The sequence below is a fragment of the Peromyscus leucopus genome, chromosome 12 (genome assembly GCF_004664715.2).
Source record: "Peromyscus leucopus breed LL Stock chromosome 12, UCI_PerLeu_2.1, whole genome shotgun sequence".
Taxonomy (NCBI): Eukaryota; Metazoa; Chordata; class Mammalia; order Rodentia; family Cricetidae; genus Peromyscus; species Peromyscus leucopus.
In genome coordinates this window covers 1,474,392-1,497,959 of record NC_051073.1, presented here as the reverse complement: position 1 = coordinate 1,497,959, position 23,568 = coordinate 1,474,392, and the positions used below count along the sequence as shown (strand labels likewise).

The 23,568-nt window shown below is 43.1% G+C and overlaps 1 protein-coding gene across 1 annotated transcript in view; it reads right to left on the bottom strand.

The window, feature by feature from the left end:
• LOC114684187 (Down syndrome cell adhesion molecule homolog) overlaps nt 1–23,568 on the bottom strand; it is a 394,930-nt gene that overhangs the window by 5,741 nt on the left and 365,621 nt on the right. The window contains exon 10 of the mRNA XM_028858685.2: nt 15,949–16,068. Coding sequence (XP_028714518.2) covers nt 15,949–16,068 — 120 coding nt within the window. The remainder of the gene's footprint in view (nt 1–15,948; nt 16,069–23,568) is intronic.

Genomic DNA, 23,568 nt, shown 5'->3' with positions numbered 1-23,568 from the left:
ATTGGCACTGTTGTGTTGATATTTTAATTTTGCTATTATTATTTAGTCATCCTGTGATTATTTGACCTTGTTTTAGGGCCAGTGCTATGAACAAATCCATCTACTTTATCCATCAATATAGAAGATGTGGAACGATAAGCCATCTGTATGGCCAACCTTTGGAGTGACATTCTGAATCAAAAGGAGTGTGCACTTAAATGAGAATATACATTGTTAAATTGCTCACTAAAGAAAGATCTACTTTTATTTCTGCCAGTGCTGACTGCAGTTTTCTTTTCACATGTGCACTATTAAAGTTCTTAATCTTCCTTAATGTGATACTATCTTATTTTAACAGGAACCTTATTAATTTTTGCTCAAAGATGATTTTGAGCATGTTTTTTTATAAATAATTCAGAAATTTTTGCTGTTTGCAAGCAATCCCTTCAAATCTTTTGCTCATTTTCTGCTATACCTTTGCCTTCCTAGCATCCCAAAGTACTTCAGTTTTAAAGAAAATGTCACATTCTTCTTTCACAAATTTCATTTTTGATTCTTGTTATTTTAATAAGATTTTGATGGTGAATATTGTCAGCTTCCCTTTTCATGCATGGAAATAGAACTTTTCTCCTATATAAGTAGATTGCATTTAAAGGATTTTGTTGTATACATTATAAGATAACTGATGGAGAATGTGCTCCTTTAGAAAAGGACAAAGGATTTTACTGAAACATAAAAATAAGAGAACAAGTGGTACATGCCTTTAACCCCAGCACTCGGGAGGCAGAGGCAGGCGGATCTCTGTGAGTTCAAGGCCACTCTGGTCTACATATCTAGCTCCAGGACAGCCAGGGCTACACAGAGAGACACTGTCCAAGCAAACAACAAATAAATAAAAATGAGACAATGAAAAGAACACAGAGCTATGTACCAGTGTCTTCTGGGTAAGGCATGTCTGACACACGCACTGCATCTGTGGTCACCTGTACAAGGCCAGCATGGGATCAGTCCTGATGAGAAGTTCAGCATGAAGGAGGAAGCCGCTCTCAAGGCTCACACTCAGAGTTACTGGCTGCTGAGGGGAAGGACAGCCATCTTTCCTTGTGGTCGTGGTTGCTAGTAGGCTGGCCATGTTACACCGAATGGCTTCAGGCCCCCTTGCACAAGGTCAGCACCAGACTCAGGGGCTATTAATAATAGCTCCTTAAAAAGCAGATGTCAAATTGGAAGGGATAGGAGTTGCCGGAACGGGGAGAGTTGGAGAGTTAGTGGGGGTGGATAAGATAAAATACATTATATGGAAGTATAAAAAATTTAAAGAATAATAAAGGTATTATCTTTTTGATGAAGGGGAATTCTTCAATTTTTATTCAAGTACTTAAATGTGGTCCACTTTTTTACATTTATTATTTGTGTGTGTGAGTGTGTGTGTGTGTGTGTGTGTGTGTGTGTGTGTGTGTGTGTGTGTGCACAAGGATATGCAGGCCATTGCATGGGTGTGGAGGTAAGAGGGAAACTCTTGGGAGTTCTCTCTTTCCATTGTGTGGGTCCCAGGGATCAAACTCAGGTCATCAGGATTGGCAGCACACATTCTCTCCCACTGAACCATCTCGCTGGCCTTTGTCCCATGTTTTGAAAATCTGTTAAAGGCTCCTGGTGTTTTACAACAACTGGAGTGAAATGGAGAGCTAAATCCAGTGTAACACACATGAGCTAAAAACTCAGCTGAGGAGAGAAATGCTCAAGCATGTGTGTGTGTGTGTGTGTGTGTGTGTGTGTGTGTGTGTGTGTGCACGTGTGTGCACATGCACATGTGTATGGGTACACACACACACACACACACACACACACACACACACTGGACTGAATATTAAGACATTACAAAGAGTCATGGAATTTATACATAAAACATTGTTTTAAAAATTCTGAAAATCCAGTGAAATTCTGGTGGACTTTGAGAAGATCATTCAGATCAATAACACATACTTCATATGTTCCTCAAAGAATACTCGCTAGAAAAATACTTTAAATGGTGGAAAATTTATATAGAAGAATTACAAGGTAAACAGTGGGGAAGGGTGATCTATTACTTCCTATCTGGATGGCTATGAAACTGTGCATTATTTAAAAGAGCTAATGAAGATGGAAGTACAGTCTAAGTGCATTTGAATAACATTAAATCTTCCCTTCATTGGGAAAAAAATGAGCCACGTTGAGGGACTGCGGCACGTGCAGCTCTGAGCATGCCCACTACAGGGAGCCAGAGCTTGCTACCAGCCAGTCTGTCCACCGAGAGGACCACAGGCACAGAGGCTGGCACTCATCAGATGCGAGGAAGCGGACTTCAGTACGGCTTCATTGAATTCGCAGACCTCTCCTTTAGAGACATCATTACTCCAGAGAGTAAAGTGTAAATCAGTGTGTGCAATATGCACGCTGGTAATTCTCTTAGCATAAGGTAAGACCCTGTGCAGCGCCCAGGAGACGCACTGTCAGCAGCAGTGGTTGGCCATCAAGAGCTGTCATTTTTCCATGGCTAGCCTGTGGGTCAAGTGGGGACAGCTCTAAACTTCATCACAAGAAATGAAATGTTAAAGCATTTTGTAAGTCCCAGACTGGGTTCCCAATCTTTATACAGAAGATGAGAAATATTTGCACATAGGATTGCTTGTGAGCAAAGAAAACGAGCTTACAAAAATGTGAATATAAACACTTACAAATATATTCGAATAAACTGTTTGAAGAGCACATTCATAACTGGCTATCGGGGTGGAGGGGTGGGTGAGGTGGACTGAAGCACCCCACAGTCGGGGAGGGAGGGAGTCTCTTTGTTCTCTTGACCGTACCCCAGTGGAAGGCTGCTTGCTATTCTTTCTGCCCACCAAGGATCAGAGTGTGTCCTTTCATCCTTGTGAAGAGGGGGTGTTTTCTTGAAGAGTGAGTGGTTTTTAACTTCAAAGAGAAGTTTCTGCTCCTTGAGAATAGTTGGTAGGCTTTGGCAGTATCCCTCAGTGGTAGACTATGGTATAGAAGAGTAAGATGAAAAAGAGCCCGTCCTCCACAAGTTGCTTTTGGTCACGGTGTTTATTACAGCAACAGAAAGCAAATTAAGATCTTGGCTGTCACCAGGTTCTGGGTTCTACCTTATGAGTGAGGGGCATTCAAAATGACATGGAAGGAGCAAGGAAGGAGAAGCCACCGTTCTCCTGCACAGGGGCAGGGGTACAGGCAAATTCTGTATGTAAGATTTTTAGTCCCTTTGAGGATTGTCTGTAAAATCACAGCTGCAGGCATGGATATGAGCAGCTTCTCAAGGTACCTACATTTCTCAGGCAAGCATAGGACAGCTTTCTTTGTCCCATCCATCTTTTCTTAGATGCTGTGCTCTCAAGCGCCCATAATTAAATTCTTCCTTAGCATTGAACCACCTACCAACTGCAACAGCATCTAGGCAGTTTTCTCTTCAAATTTGAAGTTATGTTCAGTGGATAGTTCAGCCCCCTCCCTTTAATTCCATTTTTTTTTCCTGTGAAGAAACCTGTTCACTTAAGATGATGAAGCTTCCCTGGAACCTTCCCTGGCACGGCAGGTAGGTAGGGTGTGAGTTTGGTATACCCATGTCCTGGTTGTAATTGTGCATTTAATAGGAAGGAATTCTTTCTTTATCCCAGAGACTCAATACTGGGTCTGCACTCAGTTACCGCAAAATTAAACTGTGGGGCAATCACATTCAGCACTTGCTGATGTGGCCTGTGCAGGAAGTGGAGGTGGCTAGATATAGTGAATGCTACCTCTGCTTTGCAGTGGGATTCTGGGAAGTCCTGTATCTGGGTCTGTTGGCCATGATCTGCACCACAAATGTGCTGGATAGTTTTATGTTAACTTGACACAAGCTAAAGTCATCTGAGAGGAGATACCCTCATTAAAAAAAATCCTCCCCAAAATTGGGCTATAGGCAAGCCTATAGGTCATTTTCTTAATTAGTGATTGATAAGGGAGGGCCCAGCCCATGATGGGTGGTGCCATCCCTGGGCAGGTGGTCATCCTGGGGTCCACAAGAAAGCAGGCTGAGCAAGCCATGTGGAGCAAGCCAGTAAGCAGCACCCACCCCTTCATGGCTTTTTTTTTTTTATCAATTCCTGCCTCCAGGACCCTGCCCTGTTTGAGTTCCTGTCTTGACTTCTTTTGATGATTAATAGCAATATAGAATTGTAAGCCAAAACAAGCAAACAAACAAAGAAAGAGAAAAAAACAACAACAAAAAAACCTTTCCTCCCCAAGTTGTTCTGGTCGTGGTGTTTTATTATAGCAATAGGCAGCAGAAACCTTAACTAAGACAACACCCCTACAAAAAGGCTCTCCAAATGTTTATATTTGGTATGGATGCCTTTACTCACAAGAAGACTGTTAGAGAGTTCCTAGAGAAAGAACAAAAAAAAAAGAGGAAACCTTGAGGAGTGAGAGGAGAAAGGAGATGAAGTTTGTCTGGAACCCTGGAATGGTTGCACTGGGAGCCTCACTAGGTTGGCCAGCTGCTGACAATTCCTCCCTCTCCTGGCCCTGAGTCTCCACCCACACCAGCTCAAAGAAAGAAGGCTTTTGTGTCTGCTGAGTTTTTCTACTACCCACGGAAGGAGATAAATGCACCAAGCACCCCTTACTCGCTGTTTCCAGCCCCTTTCAAAGAACTCACTGCTTTGTGAGGCTCATGGTTTTCCCTACTTGGGAAACAAACATTGCTGCCTTTGTTGTATGCTCAGACCTATTACTAGGTTTTCAAGTTAGTTTCCTTCTTGGGGGAAAGAGAGACGTCACTGTTTGTTTCCTCTTCGGAACCTTGAGATACCTTGCTGTGTCAACTTAGGATTCACGTGGCACAATCATGCTTAAGCAGGGGACAGGGACACTGGTTTTAATACCTGCACCAGGCTGTTGTGTTCCAGAAAAACAGCAGCACAGGAGAGGTCTAACCATGAGATAATTCTGGGCAACACAGAGAAGGAGCCGGTGCAGTGGGAGCCCTGGGTAGCAATTACAAAGGCAGGAAGTTGGGCAGGTGGAACTCTGGCTGGCCAGTGGCCTTCCTCAGCCAGGCTTCTGTTAGTACCTTGATTCTGGCTATCTTCAAGAAGAAGAAGAAGGAGAAGAAGAAGAAGAAGAGGAGGAGGAAGAGGAGGAGGAGGAGGAGGAGGAGGAGGAGGAGGAGGAGGAGGAAGAGAACAGAATTAGATTGATCGTTCCCAAGAAGATGGCTAAGAAAAGACTTGGGAATAATGCAAGTTCAAAAATGCAGGTTCAAGAATGGGGATTTGAAAAAGACATATCTAAGCAAAGTCCATACAGCTGGAGGTCAAGGTCTAAGTGTAAACAGCCCTGAGGTAAAGAAAGGGGGCTAAGTGCCTTGACAATGAAGAGGACAGATGTTCATGCTTAAGACTGGACATAATAAGACCTGCAAGGTGACAGGCACAGACATGGGGGGGCATGGAGGACCAGGAAGCTGTGGGTCACCCTACCTGGGTCATATAGACTAATTTCCCTTGGAGTTATGTTAAAATTAAGCCCCCCAACCACACAGGGAGTCTTCACTGATGGCCATGTTTGCATTTGAGCATTTTTTCTTTGGAGGGAAATGGATTTGTCTATAACATAAAATAATCTGTCTCTTGTCCAGCAAGGAGGGAGTGATCCCAGTAATTCACCAAGGTCTGAACTTGGGGCTAGAAGAGACCATGTTCTACAGCAAATCTTCTCAGGACACCCAGGCCTGTCCTCTTCTCTGTGTTCCTCATACTCTGAGACAGAGGCCTTGAGTTTCTGGAAGGTCCTAGGGAATACAACCTTGACATTGAACAATAGGGTTTGGCAAGAGCAAGGGAGAGACCCTGGAATAGCCCCTGGTACAAGGAAATTCCAGAAAGGGTGGGTGACTTGGGCATTTTGACCAAGTGTGTGGAGCCCAGAATTTGTTTCTGGTCTAGAATTTCAAATTTTGTATGGTGAACATCCAGATAACTGCTGCGAATCTAGTTTTATTTCTATGAATTTAACAGAAGACAAGTCTCCATTAATCCTATAAGGGGTCTGTAGCCTGAGGAGAAGAGTCCTGCTAGTGGGGTGACATGCAGTAGGGGTTAGGTTTCTGGTGATGGGGTGTTAGGTATGGTCAGCCCTCAGGTGGGCCACACTTCATGAGTCTAGAAGCGTGCGACCTTCAACAGTTTGTCCAGGGTAGGAGGAGAACACAGTGAAATCAAAACTTCCACTACCAGATAGGGACAGACTCTCTGAATTTTCCAGGGAAAGCTGGGGTTGGAGAGATTAGATCCTTAGGTGAATGACTATAAGAGCTGGAAGGACACGGGGAAGGAGCAGGAAGGGAAGTATAGTAACAGAGAAACAGGCAGGAAAAGGAGGGTCCCGGACAAGAACAACTCAAGAGAGAAAAAGGCTTTATCTTGGCTTACAGTTTCAGAGGGTCAGAGCCCGCCATGGCTAGGAAGGTATGCAAACCAGGAGGGAAGACAGGGAAGTAGAGGCAGGAAGCTGGCTGATTGCAAGCATCCACACCCAGGAAGCAGGAGAACAAAAGTGGGATCAGTCTATAAGCCCTCAAAGCTCACCTCCAGTGACATACCTCCTCTAGCAAGACTCCCTTTCCTAGTTCTTACAACCTCCCCAAACAGCACCACCACCTGGGAACATTTCACATCTAGACCATGGCACCATTCCAGTTTGAACGTGTGTGTGTGTGTGTGTGTGTGTGTGTGTGTGTGTGTGTGTGTGTTATGTGCACTGAGGAAAGGAGACACAGGAGCCTGAATGAACAATGTCCTGACCTCCCTTGTATCAAGACAGGGAGATATGAGGGTCACAGAAGGGCAGGAACAAGGGGTTATTGCTGGCAAGACCTTTTACTCATAAAACCAGAGAGGAAGAGATAAAACTGTAGGCAATAGCTGCTGTGCACCCCCGCCCCCCAATAAACCTCACAATAGGAATGGGCATGTAATTGCTAATACCTAAATGGAAACACCAGCTGTAGTGCTGGTACGAAGTCCTTATATTCTAATGATTCACTGGCCTTTGAGTCAACCCCAAAAAGTCTCCAAGTTTTCCAGAATAAATTTTCAGAAATGCAATTTCCTTGATTAAATTCTTCATGTAGGAAGAAAAGTCAAGCAAAGGAGACCTGATGAGGCAAGAGAGATGTATCTGAATGTGTGTGTGTGTGTGTGTGTGTGTGTGTTGACATCATTAGAGTTTCCACCCTCACAGCGGTGGTGCTGGGGCAAGAATGGGTAGCTCAGTTCAATAGGGAGAGGACTAAACCAGAGTACCATGAGTGCATGCTAGTCCAGGTGACACAGTGTTTCAAGCCAGGAGCCATGCTAGGCATCTGGCTAACCACGCAGTAATGATGACTCTAGCCATGAGAGGAATGATAGGCGACGTGTGCTGACTAGCTGCAGTCAGACACTGTAAGCAATGCTTTCTGTGAATTTCTCACCAGATCACCACTTCTACCCCATGTCTGGAGACAGGGTCTCATTTTGGCACCCAGCCTGTCCTGGAACTCGATGTGTAGACTTGAACTTGTGGCTAATCCCATGCTTCAGCCTAGCAGAGTGCTGGGACCACAAGCAGGACTCACCACACTTGCCTTACGCATCATCACTGTATTAATCTCTTCATTCTGTTCTGCACAGGAGGAAATAGGCTCACACAAACTGAGCAGCTTATAGCAGGGATATAGCAGATAGTGCTGAGGGACTGATGCTGTCCATCCATTCTCTTTGACCCCTGCATCACTTCCTTTTCTAAAACAAAATTTAAAGCTAATGACACTTTATGTAAGAAGAAGGGTTTGTGATTGGAGGGTAGAGGCATAGAGCAACATTCCTCTCCACTTCCTGGGAGACACCCAGAAGCAGATCAAAGAAAGAAGGCTGAAAACTGCAAACTCGGTTTTGTAAGAACTAGGAAAGAGCTATGCACCAATGATAAAATGGGCGTCAGCTGACAATCCATGTGCATTGAGCAGAGGTGCAGATGGGGACAGGGAGCTGGGTGCTGCCCACCTTGGCTAGCATTGACAAAGTAGGACCAAATTTGATGAGGCAAAATCTGCCTCGAGGGGTAGTGTGTGAGCTTCTAGGTGTGAGCTTCAGAATCAGACAGGCAGCTTTAAGTGACTTCTCTCTAGTCACATGAACTTTCTTTGAGTATTCTTACAGATTCCAAGGTCTAAGAATGGCATTATAGGAAAAAATGGAAGAAAAGAAATTATTCAGTTGAGGAAATTTCACCAGAAAATATATGTGAATTACATGCGGACTGGACAGTCATTTGTCTATAAAGAGTGCACTGCTAGCCGTTAAAACTGCAGGAAGAAGGCAGGGAGCAAAATGATATTGTGAAAGACAAGTCGCAGAGTTCACAAAGGAGCAGAGCTTTTGTTAGAGAAAATAATAGAAACTGGAAAATATCAAATTAAAATGAGAACACATGAATAGTACCTCAGAGAGAAGAGTGACGGCCGCAGGTGACAGGGGATGATGCCTGACCAAGGGGACTGGAGAGTATGGAGAAGAGGGCTGAAGAGCATGAAGAGAATAAATATTTTTCACAAAATAATCTAGAAATGAAAAATGACTTGAGCCCATATTAAATAGGCATATCACATCTATAGGAAAAGTGACCCTGTATGAACAGCACCAGGGACACACTGTAAACATCTTGACTTCACACTGATTTGGTGTACACAAGAAAAAAATCAAGTCTCTTCTAAAGGAAAACGAGGCAGCAACATCCTCTTCCACGACAGAGTATGAGCCACCGAGCTCCCAGGAGAAGGCACTTTGTGGTGAAAAGGCGGATGGAAGAGTTTGGATGGCCCTCCCAAAAAATGCTGTGGCTGAGAGACTGGAGGGGCATAAAACAAACCCAAGACTGTGGAGAACTGAAGGGGGCCTGTGGTACCAGGTAAGAAAGTGCTCAGCAGAGAGAAAGAAAGGAGAGGGTAGTAGAGGAGACAGACAGACAGACACAGAGACAGAGACACAGGAAAAGAGGAAGTAGATGGAGAGAATAGAACAAGGAGGAGAGAAAGGAAAAGAAGAGATAGGCAGAGAGGAGGAGGAGCAAAGGAAGAAACAGTGAGAAAGGAAAGGAGAGAGAGAGAGAATGGGAGAGAGAAGGGAGAGAGAAAAAGGGAAAGAGAAGAGGGAGGGAGAAAGGACCGAGAGACAGAAAGAGGAAGAGAGAGAGAGGAAGAAGGGAGGGAGAGAGATGGGAGGTGCAGGGGGAGGGAGGGAGGAGAGTGGAGGGGCAGGCAAGGGAGGGCATTTAGGACATAAGGCATTGTTGCTATGGGAACTCACGGCTGCTTCTGCAAAGAGAAACTCCTTCCCTCCTTCCCAGCCCAAGATCTGCTCCCTGGATGAGTCCGTCTCTTCTCTCACAGCTCAGGGCAAAAGACCTGGGCACATTGCCCACTCCTCGTTTCCCTCACACACACACCCTGCCTGCCAGCCAAGAAAGCCAGCTTCCGAGTCCTCGTCCTTCTACCCTGCTTCAAGCCTCACTGTGACAAATGTTTCTGAGCAGGTCGAGTGTGTTTCCTGCCTCTTTCCCATCTGCTCTGGGCACACGCCAGCTCCAGTGTAGCCCTGTTGTGGCATGGGCTGCTCTGGCTGCCTCCAATGTTACAGAACAGAGAACACATTATCACCTCCAGCACAGCGGCCCATGACCCTTGGCAAAGCCATATGCTCACGGTGATTGACAGAGGAGTCTAACCTTGCAACACCCTGTCACTTATTTGGCTCTAGACACTGTGTCCCCCTTGATGTTTCTGGAACATTCCAAACGTCATACCTGTGATGGCTAATCTTGAGTGTCAATTTGATTATGTCTATAATTAACTAAAACCCAAGCTTCTGGGCATAATTATAAGAGATTTTGGTGGTTTTTTTTTTTTTTTTTTTTTTTTTTTTTTTTTTTTTTAAAATAAGATTATTTTAAGTGGGATCCACCCTAAATCTGGGTCACAGCTTCTGGTGGCAACCTACATACATGGAGAGGGAAGAAGGAAGCTTTTGCTTTTTGCCTGCTTGCCCTCACTCTCACTAGCAAGTTCATCTATCCTGTTGCTGAGGCATTCCTTTACTGGTATTAGAACCTACTTCTTAAGGATGCCAACATAGACTAAAGATCAGATGAGACATCCAGTCTTGTAGACTGAACAACTAAAGAATTTTAAGCCTTTTGGTAGTAAGACAATCATTGTTGGAATAACCACATTACAGTCTGTAAGCCATGCTAATAAATGCCCTTTATCTATCTATCTATCTATCTATCTATCTATCTATCTATCTATCTATCTATCTATCATCTATCTATCTATCTATCTATCATCTATCTATCTATCTATCTATCTATCTATCTATCTATCTATCTATCTACCTATCTATTATCATCTATCATCTATCTACCTATCTATCTAGATGATGCCTCCATTAGATGGCCTGTAGGCAAGTCTGTGAGACATTTTCTTAATTAGTGATTAATGGGAGAGGTCCTAGCTCACTGTGGATGGTGCCAACCCTGGGCAGGTGGTAGTCCTGGATTCTGTAAGAAAGCAAGCTGAGTAAGCCAGGAGGAGCAAGCCAGTAAGTAGTGTTACTCTATAGTCTCTGCATCAGCTCCCACCTCCAGGTCCCTGCTTTGCATTTCTGTCCTGAATTTCCTGAATGATGGATTATAAGCTAGAGGTGAAACAAACCCTTTCCTCTGCAGGCTTCTTTTGGTCTTAGCATTAATAACAGCAATGCAAAGCAAACCTAAGACATTACCCCTGGCAGGACCTTAATGATCAGTACTCTATCTTTGCCCATATGAATGGTTCCCATCAGCTCTTTCATGCCTTTGGTAAGTTCCCAGTTCCTGATCCTCCCTGGTAATATTATTTTAACTGCAGACTCCTTCCTGCTTCTTCACTCCCAGGCATGCTCAGACCTTTGTCTGTGGACATTCCTGGATGATAGGAAATCTGTGGACAGTCACTGAGAGCAGAGAGTGCCCAGGGTCTCTTCTCTCACTTTAGCAGCCTTCCTTCAACTCCTGGGCAACTTACAGGGCATAGGACAAGTCCCTCAGACCGTGCCCGAAAGCAGTTTTCTTCTGTTATAAATGGAAAATGTGCAAAGAATGTTGTTTGGCTATGACTGTCAGGAAGCCCAGACCACCAAGCAATTGAGTTCGTGTACTGAAGTCTTTTAGAGGAGATGATGTTACTTTTATGCAAAAAGTAACACCAGGGGATGGAATGTAATGCCATATGTTTTGTATCTTCAGAACCAAGTTCAAAACTGTAACAAGGTTACTTTTCAGCTAAGACTGTTTAATTTCTGCTGTAGGCACCCTATGCTGCTTTGATGCACCCACGAATCCTCAGCCCTGAGACCAGTTGCTGTAACCTGTCTCAGGGTCTGGGGCTGTTTATCTGCACTTGCTCTGCCATTTAAAAAAGAGATTTACTTTTCCCCAGTCATGTCTCTCAGCACTGTCCCCCTCCAGCCACCCCCAACCCGATCCCTCAAGTTCCCATGCCCACCTGGCCCCAGTCCAACCAGGGGGATCTCTATTTCCCCTTCCCAGGGAGAACCATGCATCCCCTGCTTAGGCTCTCCTTGTTACCTAGCCTTTCTGGGTCTGTGGATTGCAGCCTGGTTATCCTTTCCAGTTAATGTCCACGTATGCGTGAGTACATGCCATGTTTGTCTTTCTGGGTCTGGGTTACCTCACTCAGGATGATTTTTTCCTAGTTCCATACATTTGCCTTCAATTTCCTGATGTCATTGTTTTTAATAGCTGAGCAATACTCCATTGTGTATATATGCCACATTTTCTTTATTTGTTATTCAGTTGAGGGACGTCTAGGTTGTTTCCAGGTTCTGTAGCTTGGTCTATATGTGGGACTCCCAGCATTGGGAGCAAGAGCTGTCCTTGAACTGGCTCTTGAGAATCTATTCCTCATGCTAGATTGTCTTGCTCAACCTGAATACAGAGGGAGGTGCTTGGTCTTAGGGCAGCGTGATATGTCATGCTTTGCTAAAGCCCATGGAGGCCTGGCACTTTCTGAGTGATTACGGAGGAGGAGTGGATTGGGGTGGGCAGAGGGGAGGACAGGGGAGGGGAGACTGTGGTAAGTAAAATTAATTAATTAAAAAGATTTACTTTTATTTTATGTATATGAGTATTTATATGTCTGTGCACAATCTGCATGCTTTCTGCCCACAAAGTCAGAAGAGGCAATTTATGACCCCCTGGAACTGGAGTTACATATGGCTATGAGGCACCGTGTGGGTGCTGGGAACTAAACCTGGGTCTTCTGGGAGAGAAGCCAGTGCTCTTAACCTCTGAACCATATCTCCCAGCCCTGAGCTCTGTCATATTTAAGGGAACTGGACTTCTGCCTCCACTGACTATCTGGACTATTTGAAACATATTCCATCATTGACATAATTTTTAATGTGTCATCTTTATTGCTTCAGTAAAATAATAACACAAAACATTCTTCTATTAGTTTGGAAACCATTAAGAATCAGGCATAAAATGCAGCATTATTTTTGTTCTAGGAAGCAGGCACTACTTCACACTAAGAAAGTCTGTACAAATGAATAAAATGCTGGCAGACTGTCAATGTGTCTAAAAGCTATAAAAATTGTTTACTCTTTGAGGCAGCAATTCTACTTACAGAAAATAATCCCAGGGGAAAAATAAACACATCTACAAAGATCAATGTAATGGAACACAGCATGACATTTTCTAAGAATAAAGAGCTGAAGGAAAGCAAAACTCAATGAAGTACTAGAGACACCTGAAATCTAGTAAGATACCGTGCTATGGCGTGATAGCATGCCTAAGTACAGCACAGCTTGCTGATTCCTTTATGGTGTGGGTGAACTGGCATGGCTGATTAGTGATGAGGTTCTGGAAAGATCATTAAATGGAGCAAACCTAGGTTAGAGAAGTAGTCATTCCTCCTGGCCCTTCCTCCGTGGGAATGTAGCAGTTGTTCCTTAGCTTGGGAGACCTCTCTTGAGGGTTACAGAAGCTTGAGGGAAATTGCATAACTCTCCTGAAGGTCTGAGGTTAGGGCCTCTGATAACTTAGGCCAGCCAGAAGAGAGCTTGTCATTTGTGATGACACAGGCATGAGCCGAGGACATCATGTTGAAGGAATATGGAGGGACTCAGACAGGTTGTAGGACTTCACCCAGTTATGGATTATAAAGCAACTGATCTCACAGAAAAGGAAAGCAGAGTGTGGTGGACATCAGAGGCTTAGGAGGGAGGCTAGGGTGAGTCTAATCAATGGACTGCAGATCTGACTGGAACGGACGGGTGCATTTTGTCTTTCTGTTTCACTGCAGGATGACTCCGTAGCAACAATCCACCATGCATTTCAGAGCAACCAGGGGAAAGGACTTTGGCATGTTCTTGCTACAAAGAAAGAATAGTGGGTATGCTGATTCTTCTGATATGATTGTGACAATGCACACAAGTGTGAAAAATGCACATTGTATGCTACATGTGTGCAGTTACCTGTCAATCAAAAGCAAAACTTAAAAGCACAAGTGAAACTCTAGTGCTGAGCTCTCTACACAGGGGGAAGAGTAACTCATGTAAGTCTTTGCAAAGCCTACCTCCACCTTCATTTTTCAAGATAGAGTTTCTCTGTGTAGCCCTGGCTGTCCTGGAGTTCACTCTGTAGACGAGGCTGGCCTCAAACTCACAGATCTGCCTGCCTCTGCCTGTGTAGTGCTGGGATTAAAGGTGTGTGCCACCACTGCCCCGCCTGTAAACTTTGTTAACTCTGGCAGTGCTGACTTGTTAATATAAACCCACACAGACTTTTCAAATGGCATATTGAATATCAATATCTGGTGCCACCAAAAGAGATCCACAGCATATTTTTAACTGGAAAATTATGATTATAAGACAGAGGGGATCACATGATCAGATGTTAGGAACCATATCTATACATATCTGCTACTGAGGACAGGCCTGACAGCCCTGACTAAAAGCAACAGCAATCATTCTTTTGTTTTTCAATCAGCCTGTTGTTTGTGAGATATTTCACCTTCTAGAGACTTCTTTTTTACACTGGTTTCCTTTTCTCTCTCCAAGAATCTGAATTTCCATGGGAAATTTATGGATGAAAATTCAACTATGATTTAATGTGGGTATCAGTGATGACAAAAGATAAAATTTTTTATCTTATATGTGAGTAACATCCTAACCAGTCAAGGAGTGTGTATTCTGTACAGAGTGTGCTCACAAACAAATAAGACACAGAGACATGCATGAGAGCACCAGGTCTCAGAAAGTCCCCAAAAGAAATGTCAGTCAACAAGGAAGGAAACTTTTTAAACACATTTAGTAATCTAAATATGCAAAAGAAAAGGGGAAGCCATTTTCACAAGAGTGTAGAGATAACAAAACAAGGAAAAAGAACTTATCTATTGAAGAGAAAAAGGGACACATAGCCTGACACTGTTGGGGGCAAACTTCCCCCAGCTAAAACAGACTAAGGGCCTTCCATGAAGTCACGCTAGGTCACTTCTAGGAAGTTACCTGCACAAGACAATTACTCTCATGGGCACTGAAGTGGATAAAAAGAGGTTTGTTGCAGAGGTGCAAACGTCTGGAAATAGCATCAGGGAGAAGCAGAGAATGCATGGGAGTGGCAACATTAAAAATAATTTTGACGGTAAATGCCAAAGAAAATGTTCACACAATCAAATATGCTGTGGATAGGAGCTAAATTAAATTTGTTCTGTTTGTCCATTTGAATATGATCATGCAACATGGGGCTCCAGAGACAGCTTAAAGTAAGTCTCAGGGGAAGAGACAAAGTAGCAGCTTTTATCTTTGAACAGGTTGATTCCCACAGGTGGAAGGAAGAAGAGCTACAACAGGGAAGGTTTTTCTTTCTTTCCTTTTTAATTAATTATCTTGCTCTCCTAGTCACTGCCTGAAGCCCTTTTGGTCTCTCAGCTGATCTACACCAAGAAGGTGACGGCAACTTCACCATTTGCTTTTCCTTCCATTGTGGTTGTTTACACAGGAAGAAAATAATTTACTGTAAAAAGAAATGCCTAGAATGCAAATTGCAGTTAAGCGAACAGGGAAACAAATATACTCACGATGATTAAACATGAATAACACATCTTCGCTGGGTGGGAAAAAGATCATGACTGACTGGCTGACTCATTTTTCAGTAGATGCCTGGTTCTTGGAGACTGGATGAATAAATCACTGAATGTGAACAGAGAATTTCCCTGTTCGCAACAGTTGGGGGAACTTGCCTGGAGAAGACTGTATCATGAATGGAAATGATTTTTCTGATGTCTAAAATGGTATTACCTTCAGCATCCATGGCACACATTGCAATTTTACAAATGCTGAGCCATCATCCCCTTGTACAGAAGGCATGGGGCGTGAGGTGTGGGAGCGGGGGAACTCCTGTCACTCACCTGAGGACTGTTGCTGAAAGTATCACCTTGGGGTGACAGTAAGTACTGTTCTAAGTTATCCAGATAAATCTGAAAAGTCAGTTATTTTAACTTTAGTTCTCTAAAAAAAGCACAGAGCACCAGGTATCTAAGGAATAATTTCCAACAGTGAATAATTCCAATACCAGTGCCTCCCTCCTTGTGTTGTGTTTGAGTCGCTAAGTAAACTGTGGTCATTATACAGACGAGAAGGTAGTATTTCCCAGGTGTTGAAAGTCTTTCGTGATTTGAATGATAAGTCCTAGGTGATCCACTGGGGTGTATATGAGAAGGATTATGAGAGAAGATGGCATGTCTACCTGCAAGAAATATCTCCAAAAGCACAAGTATTATTGACAACATGCTGTATGTTTATCACACAATAAACAGTTCAAATCACTTCATACCTTTTGAGAATTTCCACACAATTGTAGGCACAGGATAACCCTCTGCAGAGCAATTGAGGATCACTGCTTTGCCGTAGATCCCATCCTGGTCCCGGGGCTGCACCACAAACTTGGGAGGAACTGAAAAGAGAAATGTTGTCATTCAGACAGGGCCACTGATTAAAGCTGTGATATTATGAAACAATTATCTCTGTAAACCTTCAAGTAAAAAGAATGTTTCACACAAATATAAAAGCAATAGCCATGTTTGCAGTTCAGGACAAGTGGGAGAAACAGGTTGGGTCCTGGAGGGTCTTCTACAAATTGTTTTTAGTGGAAATTTTGTTTTGTAGTAGGGAAACTGGCCTTTCATAGATGTGAGGGGCACTGGCCAACCCAAGGACGTGTGACACTCAAGGAATTCACTCCACACAGAATAGAATAATATCCACTGTATAATGAAGAGGTAAAATGTATGTTGTTCCCCAACATACATCCCTTGTACTTATCAAGGATGAGTGTTTCCTCAGTTAGGAACTGGTCAAAGTCTTGCTGACTTTCTTCTAGCAGAGATGAAGGGACTGACAAGCACTCCCCAGGGGCAGCAGAGATCACGGCATGGTGATGCATTTTGCCCCAGACATCTCACCAGGACACACGAGCCACTTTTCTAATAGATATGCAGTGGGCAGGGCCAAAGTATAGCCATGGAGGTTGGTTAATGGAAGGTGCCAGGATCACTCTAGTGTACTGACAACCCATGAGATTAAGAACCTGGTTGTGTAGTGAATTCTGGAAGGTGCTGGATAGATCCATCTTGACATAGAGCATACTCAGCTCTTTACTTACAACCCAATGCTTTGTGCTAAACTACTAGGAGGTTAGTAGTGTTTGAGTCTTAATGAACAGGTCAACATTCTTCTAGAAATAGTGCCATTTGACAGTGGCCTACTCTTAGCACATCTGCAGCAGACTGGAGATCCCCTGTGGGGTGGACCCTCAGTGAGATAGCTATGTCCTGTGAGGGAGATGGGTTACATTAAACATGCGATAAATAAATGGTGCTCCATTCCTTCCCATACCTGGTAAATTAATCTTACTTGTTTTAGATGCTAGAATTCCCAATATTGAGACACATGTGTGGATCTTGGAGGTTCAGAGAGATGGGAATTCCAGCTAGCACATGCTATAGACTGGAGGTATCTAGGATCTCACTGAAATAAGCAGTTTAGAAACATGCTGTATGACTCAAGCCACAGTGAAGACTAGTTGTACCATGAAGTAACCAAGGATGTAGGAACTATATCAAGACCAGAGAAGCAGCTGGAGGTAAAACTCAGGCTAATGTTTCTGTAGAGAACAACTCTTTTTTCCATTTTTTAGTCCAGTTCTTTTTTTTTTTTTTTTTTTTTTTTTTTTTTTAAGAAGACATTAAACATGGAGAGGTAACAGTGGCAAGGAAGAACACAGCTCAGGATGAACACATCAGTCTCTAGTTCTGCTGATTCTTGCATTTGACCTTGTAAAGTTTACAAAATGGCTCAACTTCCTAATATGTAAATTAGGGATAATTGTGGTACTCATTTCATAGGACTGTTTTTCAGGAGAAAACGAGTTGAGATTCAGAGAGTTCAGGACTTTGTTGGAAGAAAGAAATGATTCTAAGAGTTGCTTCACTTAGTAAATTCAGATGCTCAGTTTTGAAACAAGTACTCCACATAGCAATGGGATCCGGAATATTTGTAAACTGACCAGCAACTTTACTTCATGTAAATAACATTTTGAGAAAAATGAATTGAATCAGATGTATATATACTTAGAATGAATTAATAAAAGTCAAATGCCTTAAGGCCAGGAGATTATTCCTAGGAAAACACTAGAGATTATACATGGCTATTTTTCTCTTTCTTTTTCTCATTTCTCCCCCACCTCCATCTTTCCTCCCTCTCTTTCTTCCTCCCATCCTCTTAAAAAAATATTTCTTTTAAAAATTTAAAAATTTTGCCTAAATGTCATGTGTCTAGGGACCAAGGAGGTCAGAAAAGGGCATTGGACCCCTAGGACTGTAGTTACAGATGGCTGTGAGCTGTCAAGTGGGAGCTGAGAATAGAACCTGGGTCTTTTAGAAGAGCAATCAGTGTTCTTAACTGCTCAGCCATCTCTCCAGCTCATGTTGTTAGTTTTGTTTTATTTGAGACAAGGTTTTGCTATAGAGTTCAATTTGGTTTCAAACTCTCTACCCTCCTGCTTCTGCCTCTCAAGTTCCAGGATGATGGGAGTACCACTGCATGTAATAAAAATGATCAACAATCTTCAGGGTAGGTTAAAAATTAAAACACCACACTAGACTCATGGTCCATGGTGTGTGAGGCAAATCTGCAGCTAATTTTGCCGAGAGGAAGAGTTCTATTTTTACTGGATGAGACATCCAGCTGGTACACTCTCCGTTATCACTCATCCATGACCCTCCACTCAATTTGGCTTTAAGCTAAAAAATTCTGCTTAAAAACTCATCAAAGATGTCTATATGGGATATTAACACATGGTAAGTATAGTGTAATTACAGATGGAAATGGTCCCTGATCAGTAGAACAATTCTCCTATGTCATTATTCAAGAATTTTCCACAAACTGGCAAGGATAGCCCGTGGGCTCCCTAAGTAGGCTTTTCTCTCTCACAATAGAACTCCCTCCTCTGATTTCCACGTTGATTCATGATTTCATGAAAACCTGAGAAACAAATAAACAGGTTTCTGAATTTTTATGGTAAAGAGAATAACTAATGGCTCAATTGTCCACTATTCATATACAATGCTACTTGAGACACCACGGAAGGAAATATATACTACTGAGCTCATAACCAAACCATATCCTAACCTTTCCCATCACAGGGAGGATGGGAACCTCATGGGCATGAGGTACAGTCTCAGATTTTGCTTTTCTTATCATCTCCCAGGTGATGCTGAGACTGTTGGTCCTGAAGTCACACTTTAATAATCACTGTTCTGGATGTCTCCTTAGAAAGCATCAGGTATGAATGAGCTCTAGCTGATCACAAAGGCAACTCACTTATTTAAGCAACTTTTAATGCTTTCTTTGATCTTAATCTTTCCTACTCTCTTACTCTGGAATGCAGGATTTACATCCCAACTAAATGATTTGCAGCCAGTTCTGAATACACCTTGCTCTCAAGAGAAATAAAAATAGGTGGTGAGGGCACTATTGTTCCTTATCTTAGCTGCCTCTGTTTATCACTTCTGTCTGGTGCCATTCCTGTCACCAGTGCCCCACTTGAATCCCTTCTCCACCCAGCGACATAAAGGATGCTTGGAAAGCCATCACATGCTCCCACTGGCCCTTGATCAGGCTCAGGCTCCTACACTGCTTTGCAGGCTCTTAGCAACCCCTGGCCCCACAGGCTTTTCTGAAGCCATTCCAAAGTTCTTCCCATTCACTGGTCCCCAGGATGGTCTTGCTTTGGGCTTTGACAATCTCTCCATGACCTTTGTGTTTGACGTATGTCATTTATCACTGCTTCCATCTCAGCTGAAAGCTCACCCCTCTCTGGACCCTCCACCCTCACCCTCATCCGTACCCCCCCCCACACACACTTTTACTACAGCTGCTCGGTGTTGCTTCTCTGATTGACTGTCTCCCACATCAGGTTCTGCACCCTGTGAGAACAGAATCTAAGTGCAGGACGTTCACTAAGCTCAGGGGATATGGGGGCTCTTCTGGTAACCACATGCTTCAGCCAAAAAGTTTGTTAACTCCTTACATCCCTTGAAGTCACAGGGTAACTCACACTATGTATAGATAAGAAGGTCAAGGCTCAGAGAAGTCAGCCATGTTTCCAAGCTCACGCAGACAGTGCATATGCAGCAATGTGGGCCTGGTCACTCTACAGAAAGTTCTAGCATTATGTCTGCACCTTCCTTTTCTCCCTGAACCCGCTTACATATCAGGGCCCACAGAGTGCATTCCTCTGTGAAGTCGTCTGTGATCATATCAAGAACACCAATCTCCCTGTTATCAAGGTATGTTTTGCTCTTGTAATTAATAGCCTGTCACTCTAAGAGTCCCAAACCACCCTCTCAGTGACAGGCAATCTCAAGACCTCTAAACTTCTCATTCTATTTCTCCTTTTCCCAAGCTACATCTCAGACCAAGACTTTAAAGCATGTAAGAGAGAGACATTCCTCAATTCCAGTGAAAGATTAAAGTAAAAGGCACAGAGCAATTTGCTATACCTTTTTTTTTTGTACTTTCATGTGATGTATCAATTTAATGTTTGCATCTTTCATGAACCAAGTGCCAGATTGTGCTCTGAAGTTATTGACTAAGGCCCCAGTTTTCAATGTGGAATGCTCTCTGAACAGTGACAGTGAGCAGGAAGAGTCTTAATTTCACCTAAAATTTCTATTTCCATTTATTCAGTACAAGCTGTAGCTAAAGCAGTGATTAAAAAGTTCCTGACTCAACTTGGCCATTTACATCAAAAGCTGGAATTCTGAGCACAGCTGCACAGTTTCCAGACCCCAGAAAAGGGCTGCCGCTTGCAGTGGGTGTGAGCCTGGAGAGCACGCCTTTCCTCAGCTACTTTGTATTAAGGACAGAGGGGATGGGACCATCAGGAAGACAGCTCAAACACCCAGGACAGTGGTGGGCTGGCTGCTCCCTTGGGGAGATGTGTCATCAGCCCTTCTCACACAGACCTGACACAAATGGCCACCAAGGACAACAAAGGACTTTCTGCAATGACCCTGGACTCCGGGTCCTTCCTGCAGCCACCGCCTGGGTCCCATGTCTCTTCTTCTCATGGGGAACAGGGAGTCTTCTGTTGTAGGCCTCTGTGCTTGCCAGATCACATCATTCCAGAAGGTGATCCATGCTTCTAATTGATTCCTATGGCCTTGAGACTTTCCTTAGGACCCAGGACCTTGAGTGTGTAGTCAAGTCAGCCATGCAGCTGATCTTCCACATGTACCTCAATTAGCACCTTCTGCTCTCTGCCACCCTCCTCCCTCACAGGCAACAGGCTTTCCAGAACATGTCTTCCTTGCTCTCATCCCTTCTAGTGGCTGTTTGCTAAAACTTCAGTCCCCCCCCTTTTTCCCCTTAGGAATCACTGCATGTGTCCCCTAAACCAAGTGAAGTAGCCCTCCTTCCTTTGGCGGAGGGTATGCTGCTTGCCATGTTGCTTGGTCTGTTAGTGTCTCTGTCCTACTGGTCCAGAAGCTCCCTGCAGCCAGATGAGCTTCTGTCACCTCAGCGACTACTCCAGGTGCTGGCAAGTATGTATGCCAAGTAAATAGTTGCTAGTGATAGAAGAAGCAAGGAATGAAATAAAAATACAAAGTATAGTCATTTGAAAACAAGTATAAAGTATCAGATTTACAAATATCCATGGTTGTTTTAAGAATTTACAGCCAAGAATAGTTTCTTTTCTCTTCAGAAAATAAAACACAAAAACACTGAAAACATCACTAGGAAGATTCTTAAGAAACCAAAACAAAGACTGCCATGGATAAAGACTTTAAGAGAGAAAGTATTCACTGAGCTTCATATCCGACATTTTTTTTGGCAGTTTCTTTAATTTTAGTCATTATCTTGATGAAATAATGAGACAAAAATAGTCAGAAGAGGGGCTGGAGAGATGGCTCAGAGATTAAGAGCACTGGCTGCTCTTCCAGAGGACCTAAGTTCAATTCCTAGCAACCACATGGTGGCTCACCACCATCTATAATGAGATGTGGTGCCCTCTTCTGGCCTGCAGGCACACATGCAGGCAGAACACTGTGTACATAATAAACTGAACTTTAAAAAACAGCCAGAAGGACCTTGAAATTGGTTACTTGTAGGGTTCTTTGCTTGTTTCATCAGATTTTACATTTTTTATTTATGTGCATGTGTAATTTGACTGTATATATACTGATGCACTTTATGCATGCAGTGCTGGAGGCCAGAAGGAGCATCAGATCCTCTGGAGAAGTCACTGATGGTTGTGAGCCTCCACATGGGTGCTGGGAATTGTACATGGGTCAACTGCAAGAGCAACCAGTGCTCTTAACTGCTGAGCAATCTCTCCAGACTCAGTAGCCAGTTACAAACTATTCAAGGTGACTTGATTTTATGACAGGACAATGACCTGTCATGAAACCTTCATGATAGATATAAATTCCCAAACTGGTTATGTTGTATTTTTTTAGTTCAATTTTAATTGAGATTCACCATTCCTCCCTCCAAACCCTCCCACAAATACTTACGTGCTCTCTTTCAAATTCCCGGCCTCTTTTTTTCCATTAATTTTTATTGGATGCATATATTCCTAAATATAACCTGCTCAGTCTGTAATGTTATTTGTTTCTGTGTTTGACCATTTGATATTAGATTACCAATTGGTGTGCTTTTCCCCTGGGGAGACTATGTATCCCATCCTCAGCATTCCTGTAGTTCTTTGTGTATAGTTGAGGCCCCGTGGGCTTTTCCCCATCCACTCTGGATGTCTGTTGTTGACTTTGTTCAGCTCATGTTTAGGCTGTCATGTTGGTGAGACTTTATGGGTATATCTTATGATATTACTAGGAGAATATCATAATATCTTATGATATTACTAGGAGGCTGAAATGTCTTAGGCTTGTACCCTCACCTCTCCCCGCACCATGACGCCTGTGACACTCTCTTTGCTTTGTTATTAGACAAACATGTGCTGTGGATTGAATGCAAAACGTCACTCATGTACTTGGATGGCACAGCCATATCTGAATGGAATGTCAGAAGTCATAATGCCAGCACAGCTACTTGACAAAGATCCAGCAAAGCTGAGCCACATGATGGCTGCCATGCCACTTTTGGTTTTCATCTCCACCTTTCACATACTTGGGGCACTTTTAATATTTGAACAATTTGAGGATATTGGATTGATGGAAAATTTCTTATGAATCATTTACGCCTTCTTCCAGGAATGCTGCTTCTAAGCTCACCCTGAACATACTATTCCCGCCCCCCACACTTTGAGGGAGATATCCTTATCTACTTGAAGGTCTTCCTTATGCCTTGGAGGTTGTGACACATAAAGAAGCCAGGGGTCTCTTAATGAGGCTATGAGACATTCTTGAAACATCTATCCCTGTACTTACACTGGAACAAGATATTCAAAACAAAGTAAAATTTAAAAGGTCAATAAAATTCAGTGGGCTAGAGGAATTGTCCACAGTTGAGATTACAAGGCTCTTCCCACTGTACACTAAGACAATTATGTGGCATACAACTCTGCCCTACATAGAGACATATTGATAAGTAAAGTATGGAGTGGAAAGATGATAAAAGTATGAGATGTTAGGTTCCCTCTTTTAGAAGTTAGCTCATGTAGAGCCACTATAATGACATATGACCAAGGAACAACAAAATGCCAGTACTAGACATATAAACAAATCCAATAAAGATATAAATGTGAACAATGATTGTATTATGTCAGAATTTGAATAATAACTACAGTAGCTTTAGCCTGAGGATTTTTCCTGGGCACTCTGACACTCTGACCACTAAGAGTTAATAATACATTGCTTGAGACATGGCAAAATGCCCAGGGTGATTGAAGATTTTGTTTTGGTCTAGTGTACTTGAAGCAACCAAAGCAACC